General features: G+C 37.2%; 1 protein-coding gene across 3 annotated transcripts in view; it reads right to left on the bottom strand.

Moving 5' to 3' along the window:
- The window catches only part of LOC137655809 (glutamate receptor ionotropic, kainate 2-like), a 360,856-nt gene that overhangs the window by 17,773 nt on the left and 316,197 nt on the right, over positions 1 to 26,886 (bottom strand). For 2 of the 3 annotated variants that reach the window (XM_068389980.1, XM_068389971.1), the window contains exons 5-11: positions 18,208 to 18,405; positions 13,057 to 13,166; positions 12,334 to 12,507; positions 10,771 to 10,985; positions 10,016 to 10,233; positions 9,450 to 9,542; positions 1,413 to 1,573 (exon numbers count right to left, since the gene is read on the bottom strand). In XM_068389980.1, coding sequence (XP_068246081.1) covers positions 1,413 to 1,573; positions 9,450 to 9,542; positions 10,016 to 10,233; positions 10,771 to 10,985; positions 12,334 to 12,507; positions 13,057 to 13,166; positions 18,208 to 18,405 — 1,169 coding nt within the window. The remainder of the gene's footprint in view (positions 1 to 1,412; positions 1,574 to 9,449; positions 9,543 to 10,015; positions 10,234 to 10,770; positions 10,986 to 12,333; positions 12,508 to 13,056; positions 13,167 to 18,207; positions 18,406 to 26,886) is intronic. The other variant, XM_068389990.1, reaches the window with a different exon arrangement.

Below are 26,886 nucleotides of genomic sequence, written 5' to 3'. Positions count from 1 at the left end.
GGAGGTTAGATGACCTAGAAGGCACAACCACTGACGGGCTAGTAGATTTACTTGTCTGAGGAGGGAACGAGCCACTTCTCTCAGCCTGTGTACTCTGTCGTCTGATGTAAAGACTTTTTGAAGGTTGGTGTTTATGATCATACCGAGATAAACCAGTCTCTGAGATGGAAGCAGTGATGACTTCTTGAGATTTATCACGCTCTCCAGATCATGACAAAGCTTGAGAAGCCTGTCTTGATGATGTAGAAAGTTCATCTTAGAGTCTGCCAGAATCAGCCAATCGTCTAGGTATTTTAAGAGAAGAATACCATTCTTGTGCGCCAATGATGACACTAGGGTGAACACCCTGGTGAAGACCTGGGGTGCTGTCGAGAGACGGAAGCAGAGAACCTAGTAATGCTTGTTATCGTGTATGAATCTGAGATACTTCCTTGAAGACGGATGGATTGGGATCTAGAAGTATGGGTCTTCGAGATCAAATGTACTCATGAAGTATCTTTGTCTTACTGCTTGGATGACTGTCTCTGCCATCTCCATCCTGAACAGAGTTTGTAGGACAAACTTGTTCAGGGGCGAGAGATCTATGACTGGTCTCCAGCCTCCAGATGCCTTTTTCACAGGAAAGAGTCAACTGCGGAAGCCTGGAGACCTGTACGGAACCTCTTGGAGAGCGCCCTTCTGCAGCATGGTCTGGACTTTGGCACTCTTTCATGATTCACCTCTCTCAAAACCTCTGGGGATCAGCAAAAGGAAGCAAGCATCTGCATCCTGTACATTTTGACAACAAAAAGATGCTTGAATTACAATAGCTTTTTTTAAAGAATGGTTTTTAAATTATTTTATTCTTCAAGAACAATATTTAAACAATGTCAAAATCCTATTCGTTTTAAGGTACAGTACTTCTCCACTTAGGTAAAGATCAAAGATATCTATAAAACCAAGGGAAACGCATCCTGATGGGAGATTAGCACAATAGTTTGTTAAAAAAAATTTTAATGATAGTGAGAAGGTGAAGCAGGGAATTACCTGTCACGGCCGATGTTAAAACTAATTTCCTGTTTGGTGGGCTTAGTGTGGAAGGTGAAGAATGGCATAAATATAAAATTCTAAAGTCATAATCCTACACAGTTGTGGAGCAGTCGTTTCTATGTCCATGCATTGAGATTTGAAGGTAAGATTTATTGAAATATCAAGTATGATAAGATTTGCCCAACATTATGTCATATTCTTAAACACATGAAAAGTCTGGAACTTTTTCAGTAACACAAAATTAAAAAATATATCTAATGAATTCAAGGACTAGTAAACTTACTACTTGCCCGATTACAACAAAATAATTCACCTCAATGGTGTGGTTAAAAAAAGTAGTAATATTTTCCTTATAAAAAAGTGAAAAAACTTTCATGACTTACTGATTATTGAATATTTTCAGCAAAGGTGACCCTTTTTGAACAGCAAAACCTGTCTGCTGTATGAAGTATTTTCCTGGTATCATAACTGCACCACAAACTCCACTGAATTCTGTCCGGTACAAATTTTCCTCAATCATGAAGACATATTTTTCTTCCAGGACCTGTAAGATAAAATTCCAAATCTATATGATATGCAATACTTGCCCCAGAAAAAAAAATCTTGAAATGCATTTCACAAATATCTTAGCCCTTCAACTGTTTTATACATATACTTAAGACATTAATTATGTACATTTATGGTCCTTGATTAACAGAGTATTGTTGTTAAACAGTATACTATATATATACAACTCACTCTAACAGATCCCTTTCAAAGTTTTTCCTATTGAATACGAGTTTTCTAATCCTTTAGCAGTCTTGGATATCATACACAAACAGTTACAGTCTCTCCCATCCCAAATTTCAACATTTTTACTCCCCTTTTGCTTACTGTTCCCCAATTTTTTGGTCAATTATGATAACCAAAATATTTACATATATAAAAATGAATAAATAAAAAATTTTCAACCATAATTCCTACTACTATTATAAAGTATAAGTTTATAATAAGAATAAGATGAAAGGAATAAAAGTAAAACAAATGGGAATAAGAAAGAAAAACAATTAATGGCAAAATAAAGAAAAACTGTATACCCCAAGCTAGCTGTAAACTGGATTGACCCCACTTTTACAAAAGAGAGAGAGAGAGAGAGAGAGAGAGAGAGAGAGAGAGAGAGAGAGAGAGAGAAATCATATGTAATGCATATAATTTAATAAGAGATGTAAGTGGTAAAATATGATATTTTAATTATAAAATAAATTTTTGAATATACTTACCCGGTGAATATATAATAGCTGCTGCTCCAGCGGCTCGACAGAAAAACACACAAAAACTCGCGAGCGATCGCTATGAAGGTTGCGGGTGTGCCCACCAGCGCCAACTATCGGCCAGATACCGCATATGCATGTAAACAAGCCTCAATTCTTCTCGTCCCGCTGCATCTCTATTGGGGAGGAAGGGAGGGCCTTTAATTTATATATTCACCGGGTAAGTATATTCAAAAATTTATTTTATAATTAAAATATCATTTTTAAATATTTAACTTAGCCGGTGAATATATAATAGCTGATTCACACCCAAGGTGGTGGGTAGAGACCAGAGTTAATTAAGTTTACAGCGTATATGCTTAGAGTTTTTGACAGTTATAATATAACAAAACCAAAATATATAGGTACCTGGTAAGGAAGTTGACTTCGACGATTACTCTGCCTTGTAAGTCTGTCTTCCTCACGAAGCCCAGCGATCCTCGTAGGATGCTGAAAGACTCCCAGGAGCTGAAGTATCAAGGGCTGCAACCCATACAAACAGGACCTCATCAAACCCCTAATCTGGGCGCTCTCAAGAAATGACTTTGACCACCCGCCAAATCAACCAGGATGCGAAAGGCTTCTTAGCCTTCCGTACAACCCAAAAAACAATATTAAAAACATTTCAAGAGACAGATTAAAAAGGATATTGGAATTAGGGAAGTGTAGTGGTAGAACACTCACCCACTACTGCACTCGCTGCAACGAATGGACCCAGTGTGTAGCAGTCCTCGTAAAGAGTCTGGACATCTTTTAAGTAAAATGACGCGAACACTGACTTGCTTCTCCAAAAAGTCGCGTCCATAATACTTTGCAGAGATCTATTTTGCTTGAAGGCCACGGAGGTTGCTATAGCTCTAACTTCGTGCGTCTTAACCTTAAGCAAACATCGGTCTTTCTCATTCAAGTGAGAATGAGCTTCTCGTATTAAAAATCTGATAAAATATGACAAAGCATTCTTTGACATAGGCAATGATGGTTTCTTAACTGAGCACCATAATGCCTCAGATTTACCCCGTAATGACTTAGTACGAGCTAAATAGAACTTAAGAGCTCTAACGGGGCATAATACTCTTTCCAGTTCGTTGCCTACGATCTCTGATAAACAAGGAATATCAAAAGATTTAGGCCAAGGACGAGAAGGCAGTTCATTTTTGGCCAGGAAACCAAGTTGAAGTGAACAAGTGTTTTTTTCTGTAGAAAAGCCGATGTTCTTACTGAAGGCATGAATTTCACTGACCCTTTTAGCCGAAGCCAAGCACACTAGGAAAAGCGTCTTGAGGGTGAGATCCTTCAGGGAGGCTGAATGTAATGGCTCAAACCTGTCTGACATGAGGAACCTTAGGACCACGTCTAAGTTCCATCCAGGAGTTGCCAAACGACGTTCCTTAGAGGTCTCGAAAGACTTAAGGAGATCTTGGAGATCTTTATTGTTGGAAAGATCTAAGCCTCTATGCCGAAAGACCGAAGCCAACATGCTCCTGTAGCCCTTAATCGTGGAAGCTGAGAGGGAGCGAACCTTTCTAAGATGTAAAAGAAAATCTGCGATTTGGGCTACAGAGGTACTGGACGTGGACACAGATGCTGACTTGCACCAGTCTCGAAAGACTTCCCACTTCGACTGGTATACTCTAATGGTAGAAGCTCTCCTCGCTCTTGCAATCGCACTGGCTGCCTCCTTCGAAAAGCCTCGAGCTCTTGAGAGTCTTTCGATAGTCTGAAGGCAGTCAGATGAAGAGCGGGGAGGCTTTGATGGACATTCTTTACGTGGGGCTGACGTAACAGATCTACCCTTAGAGGAAGACTTCTTGGAAAGTCTACCAGCCATCGAAGTACCTCGGTGAACCACTCTCTCGCGGGCCAGAGGGGAGCAACCAACGTCAACCTTGTCCCTTCGTGAGAGGCGAACTTCTGCAGTACCTTGTTGACAATCTTGAATGGTGGGAATGCATATAAGTCCAGATGAGACCAATCTAGGAGAAATGCGTCTATGTGTATTGCTGCTGGGTCTGGGACTGGAGAGCAATAGATTGGAAGTCTCTTGGTCATCGAGGTGGCAAAGAGGTCTATGGTGGGTTGACCCCAAGTCGCCCAAAGACTCTTGCACACGTCCTTGTGGAGGGTCCATTCCGTAGGAATTACCTGACCCCTCCGACTGAGACAGTCTGCTAAGACGTTCAAGTCGCCCTGGATAAACCTCGTTAACAGGGAGATGCCTCGATCTCTTGACCAAATGAGCAGGTCCCTTGCGATCTCGTACAGCGTGAGGGAGTGGGAGCCTCCTTGCTTGGAGATGTACGCCAAGGCTGTGGTATTGTCGGAGTTGATCTCTACCACTTTGTTTCGAAGGAGACTTTCGAATTTCATCAAGGCCAAGTGGACTGCCAAAAGCTCCTTGCCGTTGATGTGCATGCTCCTCTGACTTGAGGTCCACAGACCTGAGCATTCCCGACCGTCCAGGGTCGCACCCCAACCCAAATCCGACGCGTCTGAGACTAGTACGTGGTTTGGGTTCTGAACTGCTAGGGAAAGTCCCTCTCTCAGACTGATATTGTTGTTCCACCATTTCAGGCATGCCTTTACTGGTTCGGAGACCGGGATTGAGACCGTCTCTAACGTCTTGTCCTTGTTCCAGTGAAAGGCTAGATGGAACTGGAGAGGCCGAAGGTGTAGTCTTCCTAGCGAGACAAACTGCTCCAGGGATGATAGAGTTCCTACTAGACTCATCCAATTCCTGACTGAGCACCGTTCTCTCTTCAACATTAGTTGGACTTTGAGCAGGGCTTGATCTATTCGGGTGGCAGACGGAAAAGCCCGAAAAACTGGACTGCGAATCTCCATCCCTAAATACAGTATAGTTTGGGATGGAATCAGCTGGGACTTTTCTAGGTTGACCAAAAGTCCCAATTCCTTGGCCAGATCCAATGTCCAATGAAGATCCTGCAGACAGCGATGACTGGACGAAGCTCTGAGAAGCCAGTCGTCCAAGTACAGGGAGGCTCGGATTCCCGATAAATGGAGGAATTTTGCCACATTCCTCATAAGCCTCGTAAACACGAGAGGAGCAGGACTTAGGCCAAAGCACAGGGCCTGAAACTGGTATACCACATTCCTGAAAACAAACCTCAGAAACGGTTGGGAATCTGGGTGTATAGGGATGTGGAAGTACGCATCTCGTAGATCGAGAGAGACCATCCAGTCTCCCTTTCTGACCGCTGCTAAGACTGACTTCGTGGTCTCCATAGTGAACTTTGTTTTCGTAACAAAGACGTTGAGCGCACTGACGTCTAGCACCGGTCTCCAACCTCCTGTCTTCTTTGGGACTAGGAAGAGACGGTTGTAAAACCCCGGTGATTGAAGGTCCGAGACTTTCACCACCGCTCCCTTCTCTAGCAACAGAGACACTTCTAGGTTTAGGGCTTGTCTCTTTGACTCCTCTCGGTACCTGGGAGAGAGGTCGATGGGGGTTGTCGCTAGAGGAGGTTTGCGTACAAACGGAATTTTGTACCCCTCTCTGAGCAACCGAACAGACTGTTGGTGTGCGCCCCTCTTCTCCCAGGCCTGCCAGAAGCTCTTCAATCTGGCTCCTACTGCTGTCTGAGGCTGTGGGCAGTCAGACTCTGCCACGTGAGGACTTGGCTCCTCTCTTCTTTCCTCTCTTTCCCTCGGCACGAGTACTTCCCCTGCTGGGAGCTCTGCCACGAAAGGGCGGGATAAATCTGGATGCCGGAGTGTCGATCCTGGGTCTTACAGCAAAGGATGTAGAAGGAGTCCCCTTGCGAGCAGAGGACGCCATCAAGTCATGGGTGTCCTTCTGCACAAGCGAAGAAGCTATGTCCTTAACCAATTGTTGCGGAAACAAAAACTTTGATAAGGGAGCAAAGAGCAGTTCTGATCTCTGACAGGGAGTAACTCCTGCCGAAAGAAAAGAGCAAAGGGACTCTCGCTTCTTTAAGACTCCCGACGTAAAAGAGGAGGCGAGCTCATTGGAACCATCGCGGATGGCTTTATCCATACATGACATTATCAGTAAGGAAACATCTCTATCAGCCGATGAGATTTTCCTACTTAAAGCTCCCAATGACCAGTCAAGGAAGTTGAAAACTTCAAAGGCCCTGTATACGCCTTTCAGCAGATGGTCAAGATCCGAGGAGGACCAACTAATCTTCGAGCGTCTCATGGCTAGGCGGCGGGGAGAGTCTACGAGGCTTGAGAAGTCACCCTGGGCAGAGGCAGGGACTCCCAAGCCGAGAACTTCTCCCGTGGCATACCAGACGCTCGATCTAGACGAGAGCTTTGACGGAGGGAAGGCAAAGGCCGTCTTCCCCAAACTCCTCCTGGTATCTAACCAGTCACCTAAAAGTCGTAAAGCTCTCTTGGAAGAGCGAGAGAGCACTAGCTTAGTAAAGGCTGGCATGTTAGCAGGTAAGCCTAGAGCAAACTCAGACGGAGGCGAACGAGGAGCAACAGTGACAAAGTGATCGGGAAAAAGCTCCTTGAAAATTAACATGACTTTCTTAAAGTCCATTGAAGGAGGAACCGTTCTGGGTTCGTCTACATCCGAAGGATGATCATCATGATGAGGGTCAGCAACGTCCTCATCTGAAGGATCTTCATCCGACAACTGCTGAGTAACAAGCAAAGGGGTTGGCAATGCTTCACACGCAAAGTCCACACGCACTGGTGCATTAGTAGCAGTCCAGGACGCTACGTCATGTAACTGCTTAACAGCCTGACTGTCAACAACAACAGGAGCGGGAGGACGCTCGACGTCAACTCGAGACTGTTTTGACTGCCTAGACTGAGCAGTCAAAACAACTCTAGACTGCGGTGGTTGACGCTCAGCGTCAAAACAAGTCAACTCCGCTGGTTGGCGAACGTCCTGAACGTCAACAAGAGCATTAGGAAGTGGCTGAACGTCCATATGCGGCTGAAAGTCAACACGTGACTGCATCGAGTGAGGCTCTACAAAGCGTGATTGACGTGACTTAGCAACGCCAACGTCAACAGGACGAGCAAAGGCTCGTTTTGGCGGCTGAAGGCCAGGATCTCGATTAGCTAAGCGGCGAGGATCATCGTGAACCTTTTCGGCAGAATAGTCTTCCATAAGGGAGGCGAGCTTGATCTGCATGTCTTGCAGTACAACCCATTTAGGATCAACGGGAATGGGTGTGGTAAAAGACGGGGTTAACGTCTGAGACTGCACAACCTTGCCTACACCAAGACTCTCAGAGCCTGTGTAACGTTGCTGCTTAGGCGGCGAGCAGTCTTCCGATGACTGTAAGGGGTCAGAGCTGTCCCAATGGCTACAACCAGGACGCTGGACCTGTCCTGAAGGGACCGACTTTCGCTTCAAGGGCCTTGAAACCTTGCTCCACGGTTTCTTATGCGAAAAGCCTTCGGATGACGAGGAGAAAATGGTCTCTCTCGTCTTATGGTAGGGGCGGTCTTGATGAGACACGCCTGTTACCATAGAGGGAACGTCTGTTCGCTGATCAAGGCCTCTCGAACCCATAAGTCGTACGACATTACTTCTCCCCTGGGCTTGGGAGCTTGCAAGAGGTCTCGGACTAGGCGAACGACAGGCACGAACAGACGAACCCTCGGTCGCAACACTGAAAACACTTTGCGCACTAATCACTTTCCCACGATTTTTCGCTGTGGCACTCTGACACTTTAGCTCTCTAACGTCCGCCATGAGTTGATTACGATCTGTAGCTAATGACTCAACTCTTTCACCCAAAGCATGAATGGCACGTAACATGTCCCGCATTGATGGTTCCTGAATGCCAGTAGGGGGTTCAGGCACAACCACTACAGGGGAAGGATTAGGTTCAGGGGCATGGGGAGAGGAAAAATCTACTGATCTAGAGGAACTCCTCCTCACCCTATCTCTCTCTAGCTTACGAGAATATTTGTCATATTCGAGCCAATCGAATTCCGAAAGGCCCACGCATTCCTCACACCGATCTCCTAATTGACAGGTTTTACCCCGACAATTAGAACACACAGTATGTGGGTCGAGAGAGGCCTTTGGAAGACGCCTATTGCAATCCCTAGCATTACACTTACGAAATCTAGGGGCTTGAGAAGCGTCAGCCATTTTGAATTAGTCAAAGAAAGTCCAAAAAACAATCCAAGTCATCAACAATTAAATCTGTCCAACAAAGAGTTCAAGAGTTTAAGTTGAGGAAAAACACCTGCACTGCGAAAGCTCAAACCAAAATGAAGTACTTCACCAAATATGTTGAGAAAACTCCAGGTTATACAGCGAGTAATGATACGTCTTGTCGTTAAGGCCGACAGAGAAGAATTGAGGCTTGTTTACATGCATATGCGGTATCTGGCCGATAGTTGGCGCTGGTGGGCACACCCGCAACCTTCATAGCGATCGCTCGCGAGTTTTTGTGTGTTTTTCTGTCGAGCCGCTGGAGCAGCAGCTATTATATATTCACCGGCTAAGTTAAATATTTAAAAACAAAAGATGCAGGTCATAAGAATAGAAAACTAATAATATGTAAATGATAAATGTAATTTAATATAGATAAAATGAAAGCATTGAAAAAATTTTGAATTATGGAGACATGTACATAAGTTTCAAATAAAAAGCTGTAATGTACATGAACTATCTGTTTACTTATATTTGAATATATGTTATCTATAAATTACTCTACATAAATTTATGAACAAGTTTAGAGCAATGTATGAGAATTTTATAAAATTACATACTACTTTTTGTAGATAATCTGTGTACGTTAAATGTCTACCAACTGAGCGTTAAGCTGACCAATAAGACAAGGAAGTCATTTCCTACTAGTTACTATTGAAGGGTTAATAATTACTTCTTTGCTTAAAAATAACTCATCCTTGAAGTAAAATTGTACAGTAATTTATTATTTGCAAATTACATTATACTTTAATCTTCAATGAGAAATAATTCTTGAAAAATTTGATAAAGCTTTAGAATAACTGCAGAATAAAACAGTACATAAAATATCTCGCAAGCTCGAAAGACATCAAGAAGCAAACTTTGCCTAAAAACCACACTAATATAAACAACTAGTAATAAAATCCCATGCCAAAGAATCACCCTTTCAAATAATACCCAATGATATTGTAAAAATATCTCACCCTTGTTATTCCTTCTATACTTGTGGCAGGTAGGTTGCTTGGATCTCTCACCAGTTCTTTCCAAACATCATGAAAAAGGCCTCCTTGTGAATTCTATTAATAATTAAGTTCATTAGTGTAACTCACTTTTTTATAAAATGTAATAAATCACACACATACACACTCAAACATTGATTGCTTAAGGCAATTTTCTTATCATTCATTGGCTACTTATTACTGTTAACAGCATTATAAGTTTCACTATCAGAGTTTATACTATTGTTGGTTACCTGCCATTAAATAAAATTCACTGCTGTATGAAAGTCTGTTTGCCAGTAAATTATCATAGGCACATATATCCATCATTGTCGTACTTGTTAGTCATTGGTATTTGATGTTAATAATTGAAAGGTAATTTAAAATTAAATAAGTTTTGATAGTCATCTATGGCTCTAAATAAAAGGCCGATGTACTTGGGACAACTCTTGCTTTTAAACAGCTCCTTTACAAAGAAAAACAAACACATACAAATTAAATAACGAGCTGCCTAAGAATCATAAAATAATTTTGAATAGTAAGGAACCAACCTCAAAATAACTCTGAATAGATATCTCTCTCTCAAAGCCAAAAGAGTACATTCCATTCTGCAACAGATTTTGCAGGCTAGTTATTTGGGTGGTGGTCGAAGCAACTGTCAGCATTGATACAAGGGCACTTGTGTAGTGGGCATACACAAGCAATGTTGTAAGGAAAATTGTTATAAATATAATCCTAGTAGAAATGCTCCTCACCTCCAACCAAGATCCTGTAAAAAAATGATAAAGCACAATATCAAAAATTTCCACATAAAACCCTTCTACTATAATGTGAAATATTATATGAGAAATATCAAACCTTCTGAGTGCCAAACCCTCACCAAAATATCTGGCACTCAAAACACCAGGCCCTCTTCAGGGACATTTTACTTTACTCATCTTGGCACAAAACTATCAGAAATAGGACTTTTAAAATTTTCTGGACATAAAATATATAAAATGATGCTCAAAATGAAACATACTAACTTTAACTATTAACATACACTATACAGTACATTAAACATTACATAAAATAGATCATGAAGGAAAGCAAAATACCCTTTAAACCAAGCCTGCTTTTGTTGATAGATCCAAAGCAACTATACTACTAAACCATCTGCAGTTAATAAGATTACAAAGTTTCAAGTTTTATACGGTTGTTTTTAAGAAAAATTAACTTCTAGTATCGAGTCATTGCTTTCTTACAAAATATTGTTTAAAATTAAATCTAGTTCAAACTAAAATGTAACATTCAAAGAAAACTTTACCCTGAACACTGAAAGCTCCAACTGTACAGATGTAAGCATCCTTCAAGGAAATCTTCTCTGTTTCTTGAGGAGAAAAATGAGAACAAAAGCAAAGAAAGGGCGGAATTAAAAGAGCAAAGGCTATGGTTGCAATCCATGATGATGGAACCAGCTCACTGGTAAAGCTAGTCCATGTTCTTTCCATCAGTCCTGGTCGACGGACTACAAGCTGATACCTGCCAAATGAGACAACTTGTTCAATGCTAATATAATTTTCATAGTATTATGTAAAAAAACAATCTACTTCTTTTCCTTATATTTAATGACAATAAAATCTAGAGCTTTATAGTATTCTGACTTTTATAACTTTTCTTACTAAAACTTTTGGTACCTAAGAAAATATAAAATAAATTTATTATGGCAAGATAAAAATCATTGATCACTACAGAAAACAACTATGACGTACTGGAATTGAAGAATACAATCTTAAAAGCTTCTACAAAACAATGTATTCCAGCCAGACTACTACTAAAGATGAGTTTTGTACTCATTATGCTGTACCTGGGATAATAATTACAATAATTTTCTTATACTATGTAAGGATTCTGCAATGACTTCATAATGAAAATGGCAATATAAGTTACCATTTGATAAAAATTTAATTCTATTCATCAAGAGGCCTTTTATTTCTGTAAGTAAAAATACTGAATTCATTTTATTTGAATTTTGAGATTTTTTTGTAGGTAAATATCAAAGGTATTATTTCAATATAATGAAAAAAAAGTGACTAAATATTTTATATATCAATCATCAAAGTAATATCTAAAACTTAAAACATCACAAAGTATAAATGAAATCTGTTAACACGGATTTTTTTTTACCTTAATTTGATGGTACAATACCTCATCACAGCGTTTCATGGAAACATGAAAATCTGAAATCCTAATATCACATTTTGTTAAAAGTAAGAAAAGAATTGGAGTTCAATGAAAGATTAAAAATAGCAAATCAGAAAATGGCAAGATTAAATAAAATTTGGAAATCAAATTGCCTGAAATTATGTATAAAAATCAGGCTATATATCAGTTTAGTGAGATCAGTGCTACTATATGGACATGAGTCGTGGTATGACAATGAAACAATATCCAACAGATTTTGTAGATTTGAGAACATAGCTCTCAGAAGAATATTGTGTGTTAAATGGTAGGACAGAATTAGAACTGAAACTATAAGATAAATTACTTGAGTGCCATATGTGGATATCATGGTGAGGGGTAGATGGAGATGGTTTGGGAATGCTCTTTGCGATCCCCAAGAGAGATTAGTTCACCAAACATTTAATTGGGCTTCAGAAGGCACTAGGGGAGTTGGAAGACCCCGACTTATATGGCTGAGGACTATGAAGTGTGAAGTAGGAGATGAAGAGTGGAGAAGTGTTAATTTAAAGTCCAAAGATGGCGACGACTGGCAAAATCTAACTGAGGCCCTTTGCGTCAATAGACGTAGGAAGAGATGATGAAGAAAAGAACAAAAAACAATTTTGTTTAAATCAAGAAAATACAATATGACATTTTCTGTAATTACCCAATTTCCTCAAGACCTATAAGGAAGTCAATCACTCTAACTCTAGCATTGCTGTTATCTAAAGAAGTTACTACCACATCAGCATTGTTATTCAACAACTCATTTACAAGTCCATTCCATACGCCATTTGATGGGCTTCCCCACAATCCATCTGGTGGTTGACGGCAAGAATAACTGGGAATAGAACAAGCAATAAATTAAAAAAAAAAAATTGTGTGGTAACAGATAATGACATAAAGCTACCAAATCGTATTTTCTTATTTTCTTTATCAATCATTGAAGTAAGGAAAGGATGAATATATCAGTGCAATGAAATTCAAGTAAATTGAACAAAAAGCTCAATCCAAAACACTATTTGGTATAAGTGTCTTGCTTCAATAAACTGTTTTGTAAAGATTTAAATAAAACATATACACCATATACATAACCCTCAGGTTTCCCTTCACTTTGTAAATTTAGTAGCATGAAAACTGATATACAGATGTAGTATAACATTTCTAACAGACAAAACCTTTACCATAAAAATCTTGTGTTCTGCACATGCAATAAAGTAATGGTAATAATGTAAAAGGTATTTAGCATAGAACAATGCCTACCAAATTTTTGTACAGGATGAACAACTCAGAAAGAAATGCATGGTTTTAAATTTCAAAATTTCAGTATGTAGCCCTATATTAAACCAGAAAATTTATTTTCAAAATTTCTATCACAAGAAAAACTTACGTGAAGCCTAACCTATCCTGCAAGGTGTGCCAAACATCTCCAGCATAACCCCCTGTGATTTCTACATTGAGATCTTTGTCAGGCATACTTAAATACAGAAATGGAGGTTGCTGAAACAGAAATAAAAATAAAATAACCCAGACTGCTCTGATAGTTACATAATTTTTCATATAACAGTACGGTAAAGAATGGTAATTTTATTTGAAATTGGAATGGTAGTCACTTACCAGACAACATATCAATGTAGCAGGAATCACTAAATCCATGCATTTATTGACTCGTATAAGTCAGACTGGGGAATATAAATTTGGGTCCAATCACATCTACAAAGTAAAACAACCAAAAAGTTACAGTACTCATCCATATCTATTGCTGCCATGGGATAAGACATCTTAGAAAGTACTGTATGCTAACTGATACTGTGAGTACCATCTACTAGGGTATAATCAACAACAAAAGCTGAAAAGGAGATATTATTGACGAGTCACTTAGTATAAAATGTCCAAGGCCTATAAGAACAACTGATAGACGAGTCTCTCATGTAAAACCTCTTATAAAGCAGATTTATTCATACTGTACCTAAAAGTATGGTAACATATAACGTACCGGTATCTTATTCATGTTTATACATATTAGGATGAGATATTGGAACTTTCACAAGAGGCAAACTAGCACACAGAGTAAAAAATTCACAGCATCCAGGAATCAAAACTTCTACTAATGTGGCAGTCATCAAAACTCCTCTGAGTAAGTTCACAGTAAGACACGGAAGGGACAGTTAAAATTATGATTAATATTATTTTACTTGGGGGGAACATTAAGTTGAAGACAAAAAAATCGCTTGAAGGAGATTCTTAAATAGAACGTAAGAGGCATCACGTATCCTACACGTGGATAGTAACAGAAAGACAGGGAACTATAATGTTAAGACTTATTGAACATAATATATGATTTAAACGGGAGAAGCCAAGACAATAGGGAAAGGCAAAAGAGGCAATAGCCCTAAGCCCAAATGAGTTTAGAATTGATGGCAGATAATTCCATAGCTCACCTAACATCAGAAGTGTGATAGTTGTTCTGTTTTTTATCCATGATAACTATGGCTATCTCTCTCCAAGGATCAGACTTTAACCAGACATTGCCAGATTTGATATTTGATTAGCAGACCATAGACACTATCCTTGAGGTAATCTACAGATCCTAAAAAAGGCCTGAGTGGGTACACAACTAAAGAAGTTAAGAAGAGTTCTGGGTAATATTAAAGTCTTACATCTAACCACAGGACACTTATTGTAGTCCAATCATAATATTTATACATTTGGGTTTTAAGGATTCATTTATTCACTAAAGAAACCCTCGATATCATTTAAGTATTACTTTAGATTTTTCACAGTCGTCTATTGGCATTCTGTCTGTCATGATCAGTGAGCTTCCCGTTGTTCTTGCTTCGCTTTACCCCGCAGGACACGGTAGGCCACCCTCACTATGTCTCAGTCTTGCTGTACCTACCGTATAGTACAGTAAACATTTGTTACAGTCTCTTTGTGACGAGTATAATGTACCAGTACGACGTTTTTATGCTCACTAAGAGGGCTTCATTTTACTCCCATCCAACCCATAAGTGCTAGAAGAACCTCATGATCTAGGAGTAAAAGGTTTAGGTCACAGACAAGAGTAAGGAAGGTTTGTCTTTTGCTGCCATAGGCCACATGTTCTTCTTCATTGTCACTTGCTGACTTTGTCATCTCTGTCAGATTTTCCTCCGTTAATGGATTTGAGCGGGTCTTGATCCAGTCGTTGCTACTCATATCGGTGAAGCCAGGTCCTCCTGGTAATTTTGCTAGCTCCCATAACTTTTCTACTGCCAAGTGGTGGATTTCATCACGAGAATCCTTTATAACCACTTCTGGCCCAAATTTCTCCCGGCAGGCATTCAGTGTTTTGGTTTCCATCTCTTTAATGCCTTCTAAATATTTTGAAGACACACTACAATGGTGTTCAGTGCTCATGCTAGAAGTTATCATATGGGTCCATAACCTTGATCATAGTGTATAGAGCCTTCAAAAGCACAACTAATACCTTGATCCGTGGGCTGAATCAGAAATGACACGTTCAGAGGTACGAATTCAACCTGTACACCCTCATATGATAGGCTTATCGTGCGGTCTCCAGCATTATCTTCTCGAAGAAGCACTTTAAAATCAAGGCTCTTTTTGGCAAGAAAAAGCTTGAATTAGGGGATGAAGCCTGGCTGAAACCGATCCAATGTCAGTGCATTTGATATCAATGACTTTAGATTGTGCATCTTATGCACTGGAAGCAGGTTCTTAATTTTGTTTTTGAGGGCCATTGGGATTTTAAGACTTAAAAATAGGTGCTGACTTTATTATAAAGCACACAGCCTTTCCAAACATTATAAGTGTGAGGCAATCTTTATAGGCCTTAAATACAGGGACTCTGGCCTCCTCCTTCACAATGAAAGTCTACAGTGACATTCATTTCCAAAAGACGCCAGTTTCATCTATATTGAAAAGTTGTTTACATGAATAACACCTTTCCTCAATGATAAGCGGCTGGTTTGTCAGTAGAGGCAGATTCTCCATACAGAGACACACTGCATTTTACAAAATCAGACCTTACTGGCATTAAATTTGGTTGGTTTGGTGGGAGATGTCAAAGATGGTCCTGGGTTGCTGTTACTGCCCTACTTAAACTTGCAGTAGAGCTGCCTGGCATTATTGCGTATGGTGTTGGTATCCAGTGAAAAGTTCTTCCTAAAGTCACTGATTCTAAGGGCTAATGCAGACTCCATCCTTAAGATAGAGTAATTGTGGGAAGTTACCACCCTTTTTTTGCTATCATATTACACGTGATATTTGCCGTCTTCCTTATACTCTTGCTCTTCTTGATACAGGTATAGAAAACAGATTAATTGATGCTGTAATGGCGGCCTATGTCCACATAGCTTCTCCTATCCCTAAGCATCTTTCTGAGGCACTTGGGTTAACTGACAAATCTTAGATGAGTTAGAATAAATTTCCTTTTAACAGATATACTGTAAAACCTTAAATATTTTTTTCCTTGTTTTATTGTGTATTGGTAAATAAAATGAGAAAGAACCTGAAAATCACTGCACATAAAACACATCAAATGGCACTCAAAAATCATTTAATCATAATATCTCAATCTATTCTGATACCCATCCAACTGCCTTCACTAAAGATATATTGTTACAGTAGAGTAAAATCAATAACTTAGAGAACCTTCACGATACTCTTTGCATTTATACAGACCATTTAAATACTTCTTTGTATGCGTCAAATGCCTTTTCAGGATCTACAATTATGTGGTACAATCTCTCCTTTCTTTACATGGTACTTTATATGTGAAAAGTGCTTCTTTACCCTTGCCACCTGCCATTTAGTCTCCATCCTCTTTTTACTGTATATACCTTTAGTGTCCTCTTCTACTCTTCTGAATGTCCTCTGTTACAGATTGAAGACTTTCTTCTCTTTAATTGCCTACCATACATCCATAAGTTATGTATATATATATATATATATATATATATATATATATATATATATATATATATATATACACATTATATATATATGTATATATACATATATATACATACATTATATATATAAATATATATATATATATATATATATATATATATATATATATACATATATATATATATATATATATATAATGCATAGACTATGATGAAGCCTTTGATTCTGTAAATATTTCAGCAGTAATGAAGGCCTTCCAAAACATATCTTTCCTAAAACTACATAAAGATAATGAGAAAATTCTAATAGAGAAAGGAGTTAGACAGGGAGACCCAATCTCTCATCAATTATTCAAAGCATGCCCAGAAGTAGTTTGTAAGAAGTTAGACTAGGAAAATGTAAAAATTAACATTAATGAAGAATACCCGAATAACTTAAGATTTGTAGATAACATAGTTCTATTTAGTGAATCATTGGAGAAATTGCAAAAGAAGATAGAAGTTTTCAGTAGAGAAGGAAGAAATGTAGGATTGAAAAAGAATATGAGTAAAACTAAGATAAGGCTTAATGAAAATCCAGACAACAAATAAGGGTTATGGACGAACTTCTAGAGATTGTTAATGAATATAAATATCTAGGACAGACAGTAAATGTTTCCCCAGGACATGAGACCGAAATTAAAAGGATAAGCATGGTATGTAGAGGTTTTGCTAAACAAAATGATATTATGAAAAGCAAAATTCTACTTTCTCTAAAAATAAAAATATCTAATCAGATGGTTCATACCAGTTAAACTTATGCAACAGGAACTTGGATCCTTATTAAAGCCTTAGAATTTAAGCTAGTTATAACTCAATGAGCAATGGAAAGAATAATGATGGGAATAACACTAAGAGATAGAAAAATAGCAGCATGTATATAAGAGCATCTAAAGTACAGGATATCATAACAATAAGTATGAAGAAGAAATGGATGTTGGCAAGACGTATAATGAGAATGACAGATAATAGATGGACATTAAAAATAACAGAATGGATCTCTAGAAATGTAAAAATATGTAGGGGAAGGAAGAGAAGATGGTGGAATGACGAGTAAAGAAAATGTGTGGGTATAAACTAATATAGGAAGACCATAAGGGCATGTCTGAGGCCTTCGTCCTGCAATGGACTATCAACGGCTGATATATATATATATATATATATATATATATATATATATATATATATATATATATATATATATATATATATGTGTGTGTGTGTGTGTGTGTGTGTGTGTGTGTGAGCGCGCGCCTCTATAATGTGCGTGTTTGTGTGCTATTGCAAAGTTGTGATGCCCTTTTCTTCTATCGGTAACCCTTTCATTATTCCAAATGCTCTAAATTAAATTCATATTAACTGATTTTGATAGTAATTCTTTATTAACTAGGGTCCTAAAAGGTCATCAACACATAGTGCGAGAGAACACTACTAATTGCATTCTATGTAATATGAACTACATAGGAATACTAATGTGCTACTAAAAATCTACAGTTTCTTTCATACAGCTCTCCGTTAATGTAAGATGGACATCCTAGAATTTACCGCTTTCTTAGTGAACCTTGGAAGTAAAATGTTTTGAAGCTTACGTCCAACGTAGTGCATCGCAGATGAAGTCCAGTTAAGTTCGATCGCCTGTGAACCCATGAAGTCTTGACGATGTTCATCTGACCAACACTTGTCCACTTCCCCAAGGATTGTATCTTAGGAGGGAGGTCAACTGCTACGTTATAGACTTCCTTCAGTTCTACAGACATTGTTGCGTTGTTCAAAATAGCAAAAGTCACCTGAGGAGAATAAAATACAAAACTATGACTGTAAACTAGAGTGAAAGAATGCTTTATAATCCTACAAAAATAAACATGATTTACAAAATATGAGCCTTTAATATAAGACATTTTAAGAGAGTTAATCATATAGTCCTTATCCAATAAATTAGCAGAGCAATAATTAGGAGAATACAGATTTAAAAGTTTATAAATCATTTGTAAAAAAATACAATATGTGATGCGACACTGGAATATTTCACAAAATCTTGTTTCGTTCTTTCTCCCTTTCATACTAACATATGCAAAGACGTATTCTTCAGCAAGCATTTTCCAAACGCAATTCTGCAAGGATAATCAATCAACAGAAGGAAAACTAATCCGCTACCATCAATACGGTTGCCATGAGAAAAATTAGCCTTTGTGAATTTATGTAAAACACTTTTTAAAAACATTAGTAGCAACAGGTCCTCGACAATGTCGGTCTGAGGAATGACGAAAAACAAGTTCTTTAGAAAGCATACTCAATCAATGTTATATCAAATGACAGTTTGTGTTGGAAGTAGGGATAAAATGTTTGTATCATATTAAACTTATTTATGTAATGCAAGGTTTTTGACAGGTAAATACCACTTTTGCTGCCGTTCGTTTGACAGGTGTACGGCAATACATTTGTCATGAACAGAAAGGTCATCGATGTAGATGAGACAGGGACATTACAAACTGGCAATTTTAAGTAACTCCTTAGGTTTATTAATTCTTGGACCAATTAACAAAAATATCATCTGTTATAAACATTTATTCATGATAAAAATCTGTGATTTTATGAATAATTTCAGTCTTGAATGTATATCTATGGTTGCTCGTTTCAGCCGCAGGAATGGTTAGTACTGTACTTCTGCACTCTAGAATGTCAGTGTTCACTTCTGTTGGGTCCCTGCCCATGTTGGGGTGGATGGAAATGAACGAGAAGATAAGGCAGCTAAGGAAGCTTCAGGGCTACGTAATCTACCCCCTGTAAGTATTCCTTAGAAAGATCTTAAAAGCAAGATACATTGTCCCAGTAAGAATAAGTGTCAGCATTGATGGTCTGAACTGACCACCAATACAAAATTGAAACAAATCCACCCTTCAGTGGATAAATGGTCTCCTGTAATTCTACAAGTAGGACAGATGATATTTTAACTAGACTGCGTATTGGCCATACACATGCAACCCACAAATATTTAATGAAGAGTGGCGGAGGAAGACAGGCCCCTCTTTGTAATACCTGTCAAGTAACAATAGACAAACATATTTTAGTCGATTGTCCTGTTTTTAATCTTCAGAGGAAGACACATTTACTCCAGGTCAAACCTTTAAGAGATATACCGGGGGGAAATTGTAATACCCTGAATTTGAAAAAAAAAATATATATATATAGATAATTGGTTTATATCATGAGCTTTGATTAATTTTATTAATTTATTTTTTATCCTTTTAATCCCTTCTTAATTTCCATTTAGATATTATTGCATAAAAGTTGTGTGATTGGTTTTTCAAGTAGAAATTATACCAAATGTTGAGAGTACGGTTATGATTGACTTACGGCCTGCCTAAGGCAAGAGCCCGTGTCTTACACAATGGTAAGGCAATCTGACAGACAGAGGATTGATCAATTTGCATTATACAGCGCTGAACTGCCTTTGATGTCCCAGTGCTTGGCTTAATTTTATATTCAATTCAATTCAACTCGTTTCAGCCGAATTGGTCACCTTTCGCTATATCGTCTATCCCTACTATGGCTTTAAAGAATTTACGTTCCTTTATCTAATTAAATGCATCGAAAAGGCAAAGAAGACTGTCGATGGCTTCTAGGTTTCAAAGCTTCTCCTTATACATTGAATATATACAAGGAAAAATTCAGAGGAATGGTCTTTAACTATAGCACATTTGGCCCACTTTTAATATACTCACTCTCTCTCTCTCTCTCTCTCTCTCTCTCTCTCTCTCTCTCTCTCTCTCTCTCTCTCTCTCTCTCTCTCTCTCTCTCTCTCTCTCTCTCTCTATATATATATATATATATTTCTTAAGTGAATTTCTTCTGTACATATAAGTCTTAGCACATAATAAACGAAAAAAAGAAGAATAAAATACAAAACAAACATTATTGTGGTAGCATAAAAAACTTTCTACCGCTAATTCATGCCTTAAGGCGTTTGAACACTATTTTATTCAGCAAAAATGTAAAAAGCTTCGAAGTCTTTCGTTCCGCCATAAGAAAACTTAAGACAGTTTCATAATTTAGCGATCCAGCAAAACTATTACATCGTACACACATTCCAGACGTTGGTAGTGTTTGCAGATATAATAGCATGTGTGATAACGGAATGCCCTCTAAAACAAATGATTATGATGGTGATAAAACATGTGGATATGGTACATTTGCTAATAGGGTATCATGGAAACGTTTGCACGAGGAAATAAATTGCGTTGTTATTTTCAGGAGCTATCCCTGTAAAGGATAAAATTGATAGTATTTTTCTAAAAAATATAAATATTGTTTCCCGTTCAGGAAAATCCAAATTCAATAATTACTGTTGACCAGCTGACCTCTCTTCAAAATCATAAACAATATGGATATAAGAAAAGATAACACATTTATTTCAGGTTTAATATAAAATCATTTTTAGAGAGAGAGAGAGAGAGAGAGAGAGAGAGAGAGAGAGAGAGAGAGAGAGAGAGAGAGAGAGAGAGAGAGAGAGAGAGAGCCTTACTTTATTGCCTTATTTTTTGTTTGGGTTCCCCCAGGTCCCTCAGTGTGAGGCACCTCGTATATCCACCAGAGAGTTGCTAATGCATCTTCCGGTGTATTTTGCATCTTCCAGTCTTGGATGGTCTGGGATGTATCTTAGGTATTTATCGAGCTTATTCTTAAACACATCTACGCTCACTCCTGATATGTTTCTTAGATGAGCTGGCAGCACATTAAATAGTCGCTGCATTATCGATGCTGGTGCGTAGTGGATTAATGTCCTGTGCGCCTTTCTTAGTTTACCTGGAATATTTTTTGGCACTATTAATCTACCTCAGCTTGCTCTTTCTGATATTTTTAGCTCCATGATGTTTTCAGTAATTCCTTCTATTTGCTTCCATGCATGTATTATCATGTAGTGTTCTCTTCTCCTTTCTAGACTGTATAGTTTTAAAATTTGCAGTCTTTCCCAGTAGTCAAGGTCCTTAACTTCTTCTATTCTAGCAGTATAGGACCTTTGTACACTCTCTATTTGTGCAATATCCTTTTGGTAGTGTGGGCACCATATCACATTGCAGTACTCGAGTGTACTACGTACATAAGTTTTGTAAAGCATAATCATGTGTTCAGCTTTTCTTGTTTTAAAGTGTCTGAATAACATTCCCATTTTTGCTTTACATTTAGCCAACAGTGTTGCTATTTGGTCGTTGCATAACATACTCCTATTTAACATTACACCAAGGTCTTTAATTGCTTCCTTGTTTGTGATTGTCTCGTTATTAGGTCCCTTGTATGCATACACCATTCCTTCTCTGTTTCCATAATTCACTGATTCGAATTTATCGGAGTTAAATACCATCCTATTTATCTCCGCCCATTCATATATTTTGTTTAGATCTCTTTGTAGTGAGTTCCTATCTTCATCACAAGTAATTTCTCTACTTATTCTTGTGTCATCGGCGAAACTTCTCACTACAGAGTTTTCAACATCGCAGTCTATGTCTGAGATCATAATAACAAACAGCAGTGCAGCTAAAACCGTACCTTGTGGCACGCCAGATATTACCTGAGCTTCATCCGATTTCTCGTCATTTGCAACCACTATCTGTTTTCTGTTTTGCAGGAATTCTTTTACCCATTTTCCTATCTTTCCCACAATATTATGCTTTCTCATTTTTTACTCTAATATATTGTGGTCTACCTTGTCAAAGGCTTTTGCAAAATCTAGATAGATCACATCTGTGTCTTTTTCACTTATCATATTTTTGTATATGTTTTCATAGTGTGCTATCAGTTGGGTTTGTGTACTTTTTCCAGGCACAAAACTGTGTTGACCCATATTAAACAGATTATTTTTAACCAAATGATCCATTATTTTCTTTTTTATTACCCTCTCATACACTTTCATAATATGTGATGTTAGACTAACAGGTCTATAATTGCTTGCCTCTAGTCTTGATCCACTTTTGAAGATAGGGGTTATATAAGCTAATTTATGTTTAACATATATCTCGCTCATATCTACACTTTGTCTTAGCAGTATTGCAAGCGGCTTCGCGATAGTGTTTGCAGTTTTTTTTAACAAAATCGCTGGAACTCCATCTGGTCCGGCTGCCAATCCATTTTTAATTTCGTTTATAGCCTTGACAATATCTGCTTCATTAATATCTACATCCGTTAGATATTCAACCTTTTCTTCTCTCATTTCTTTTTCCTTATTCTCATTCGCAATTCTTGGCGTGAACTCACTCTTATATTTTTCTGCTAATATGTTGCATATTTCCTTTTTTTCATTCGTTAGCCGTCCTTCAATTCTTAGAGGGCCTATTTCTATTCTCCCTTTATTCATCTTTTTTGCATAGGAGTAAAGTACTTTGGGGTTTCTTTTTATATTTTGAAGTGTCCTTTCTTCTAAGTCTCTTTTTTCATTTTCTTTCGACTGTATAATCTTTTGTTCTGTATTTTCTATCTTACATTTTATTTCAATCATTTTCCACACATTTTTTTCTTTTGCAAGATTTTTCTTCCACTTTCTAATTTTCTGAAATAAGATCCTTCTGTCTCTTGGTGTGCACGTCTTTTGTTTATTGTTTTTTTTTCGGTACATATTTTTCAACAATTTTCTCCAGTATTTTGTACAGTATGTCCGTATTTACCTGTATATTATCACTTACAAATACATTTTTCCATTCTTTATTCAGTTCTTCATTTATTTCTGACCATTTTATATTCTTACTGTAAAAATTATATTTTCCATATCCTTCCCAAATTTTTGTGCTTTTATTAATTCTGCGATCACTTGCTTTGGAATGAACTATCAATTCTATGACATTGTGGTCTGAAATTCCCGTGTTATACACTATTATTTCTTTAACATAATTCACCTCATTCACAAATACTAGATCTAGGACATTTTCCTTTCTTGTTGGAATGTGGTTTATTTGTTGCATATTATGTTCTAATAGCATATCTTGAAGCTTTTCAAATTGCCTCTTATCTTCTGCGCTACTATTACTCTCTTTTTTATATGTATACATACAACCACTTTCTTCTATCCGTTCTTTCCAATCCACGAAAGGAAAGTTAAAATCTCCGGATAGGAGTATATTCCAGTCTTTATGGTTTCTACATATATCCTCTATTTTTTCTATTATTATGTCAAACTCCTTAGTATTTGGGGGTCTGTAAACTACAATATTCACTAGTTTTTCAAATTCAAATTCTACCGCAATCAATTCACATTCTGTGTTGCTGTATTTTTCACAGACTTTTCCTTGATTTATGTCTCTTCCATATATTGCGGTTCCCCCTTGATTCCTATTTTTTCTGTCTGATCTATAAGTTTGGAAACCCTTTAACTGGTCATCACTGCCAGTCTCTTGGGAATACCATGTTTCACTTATATTTAATATATCTATTTTTTCAATTTGGGTTAGTTCTTCTAAGAACTCTATTTTCCTTTTAGAGTTACTCGTGACTAAACCCTGTGCATTCCTCACTATTATGGTTTGTGTTTCATCCCCATTATTTAATATTGATAATAATATGGATTCTCCCATGCTTCCTTCCTGTTCTGATATGATGTTCTTTTCTTCATTTCCCGGAATTCTGCCATTAAAAAATCCATCTTTTCTATTATATTTGTTCTTTCGCCTTCATATTTATTTTTGTGTGTATACCTGCAATTATCCCCATATCTGCACCAACCCCTGGCATTATAGATGCATTCTTTGTAGTTGGGATCTAAATGTTCAGATTTGGGTTGAAAGGCCTTATATCTTGGGGCTCTTGGTTCATAGCGCGGTATATACACGGCCTGCTTTTTTGTTTCTTTTTTTGTTTTTTTTGCTTTCATTTTTCTTTTCAGTTTGCCGAGTTTTCTTACTCTCATTCATAGTTGCAGGATGCATATATCGACATTTTTTGTTGAAACTGCATCCTTTTCCTTCTTTTAGGGTTTTGCATATTTTTGGATGGAGATCTCTGCATTCGTCTCCATATCCGTCTAAATACGCACATTTACCATATATTTAATAATTATGGCATATCTTTGGATGCTTGTGGTAGCATCTTTCGCCAAATCTGCAATTCCCTCTTTTCAGCATATTACAGACTATATCTTTCTTTTCTTTTTTTTCTTGTTCTTGCTCTTCCCTAAAAGTATGTAGGTCCGGGTAGAGTCTCTTGGGTCTATTATTTGTTTCCATCTGATAATTTTTTTCTTCATAAGTATGTTGTTGGATGGCATCATAAGTTATATCAATGATTTCCTCTGCATCCTGTTCATTTTTCTCTTCTTCTTCTTCTTCTTCTTCTTCAACTATTTGCAGATTTAGTCTCGACTTAATTATATTTTCTATCCAGACTAAGCATGTTGAGCAGAATACCTTTGTGTCTCTATTTTTTATTTTTTGCTGTATTTCAGCATATGTAGGGTGTGTTGGAACATGGCAGGCATTACATTTTCTAATCAGTTGTTGAGGATTATTAATGGAATACCATATCTTACATGTATTACACCATTTTGGCATTCTTTTTCCCAATGCATCAATCAGCATATTCACCATATTGGACTTGTTATTGTTCTTTGATGGAATGTGTTGATTGATGTAGACTTTCTTTATAAGTCTCTTTATCACTTGGATCTTCTTTGGAATTTCTTCTATTACTTTGCTGATGTTTTCCGCAGATTTGTTCCAGTTTATTGGATCATATTGTTTCAATATGTCTGCGAATATTTTTCCGTCACACTGGTTGGAGTTACTAGTGACCTCTGTTATCAGACGGTCGAGCTCCTGTTTCGCCAACTCATGGAATTTGCTTTTGCTGACTCCAGCGATGTCTCTCCACGAGTTGCCTGTGTTATACAATGCCATCTTGATCAGATTTTTATTAATTCACAAGATAACTATCCTATGCCAACGTTTTATCCCACTTTTCGGCCCTCAAACTAATCACCGACTATTCACGAAAACTTGTAGCTATATTTCACTCGATAGCCTTTTGAGAGAGAGAGAGAGAGAGAGATTCCTAAGCTTGCAATTTACGTAAACTACCTTGGTAATAACAATTATTAGGATGCCACAACAATACTAAATTATGGACGATGAAAAATTAATGGCCGCTGCAAGAGAAAAATTCAGTGAGTTATGAATGGCAGGAGAAAATACAGTCCTTAAGCATAATATATGCTTTAAAAATAATCATCGGGTCGATCAATATTTACACTGTATTGCAATTTACTCCAATAAATAATTACACAACGACAAAAATAGCATCCGAATCGTAAGTTGTCATGAATAATTTTGCCGAGCTGTAGAAAGACCCGAAATGTTGCATGACAGTCTTGAAAGGCATCACACTCAAATCACAGCCTATTTAGTAATTTATGACAGATCTCATAATCCATTACATTCCAGTCAAACCGGAACGTTCCATCTGCTTCTGGCAATTACAGCAAGAAACCCAATATATTTACAAAGTCATCACTATGTATTATTCAGGAGGACACGGAAAGGCATGAGGAGTTGGGACTTCACACTTATAATCATAACCCTAATTGCAAGAGTCGTAATATGACTTTGCTTCATCGCATAATGAATTTCGTTATAATAGTCCATAACTGATTATTACAGTATCTTTTAATATATCTAAATACATACACGTCAGTATTACACTGTCTTTTGATATACCTAAATACATATATCAGTTTTTAAAGCTTAATATGTCCTCCCAAAAAAAATTATTAATATTACGTTAGGCCTATTTGAAAAAAATAATGAAAAATAAATTTATATTAAAAAAAGTCTGGCTTAACGTCTTCTGCTACCATAGTTTGAAAAGTAAAGTTAAATTCTCACTCGTATCATACGGTATAAACACACACACATACATATATACAGTAAGTATATATATATATATATATATATATATATATATATACTGTATATATATATATATATATATATATATATATATGTATGTACAATGTATACATATATATATATATATATATATATTATATATATACAGTATATATATATATATATATATATATATATATATATATATATATATATATATGTATATATATATATATATATATATATATATATATATATATATGTCATATAATGTTTGATGAGCATGAGTTGAATTACTCGTACGGGCTCAACCTTTAAATGCAGATTGATCGATTGATCCAGTTATCTTTCGTCTGAACATTAAAGGTCACAGAGACAGATTTATTTTGATAAAAATAACTAAGC

This window comes from Palaemon carinicauda, chromosome 1, assembly GCF_036898095.1.
Source record: "Palaemon carinicauda isolate YSFRI2023 chromosome 1, ASM3689809v2, whole genome shotgun sequence".
NCBI classification, from domain to species: Eukaryota; Metazoa; Arthropoda; class Malacostraca; order Decapoda; family Palaemonidae; genus Palaemon; species Palaemon carinicauda.
The sequence above is the reverse complement of the archived record's forward strand: the minus strand, read 5'-3'. Positions and strand labels throughout refer to the sequence as shown.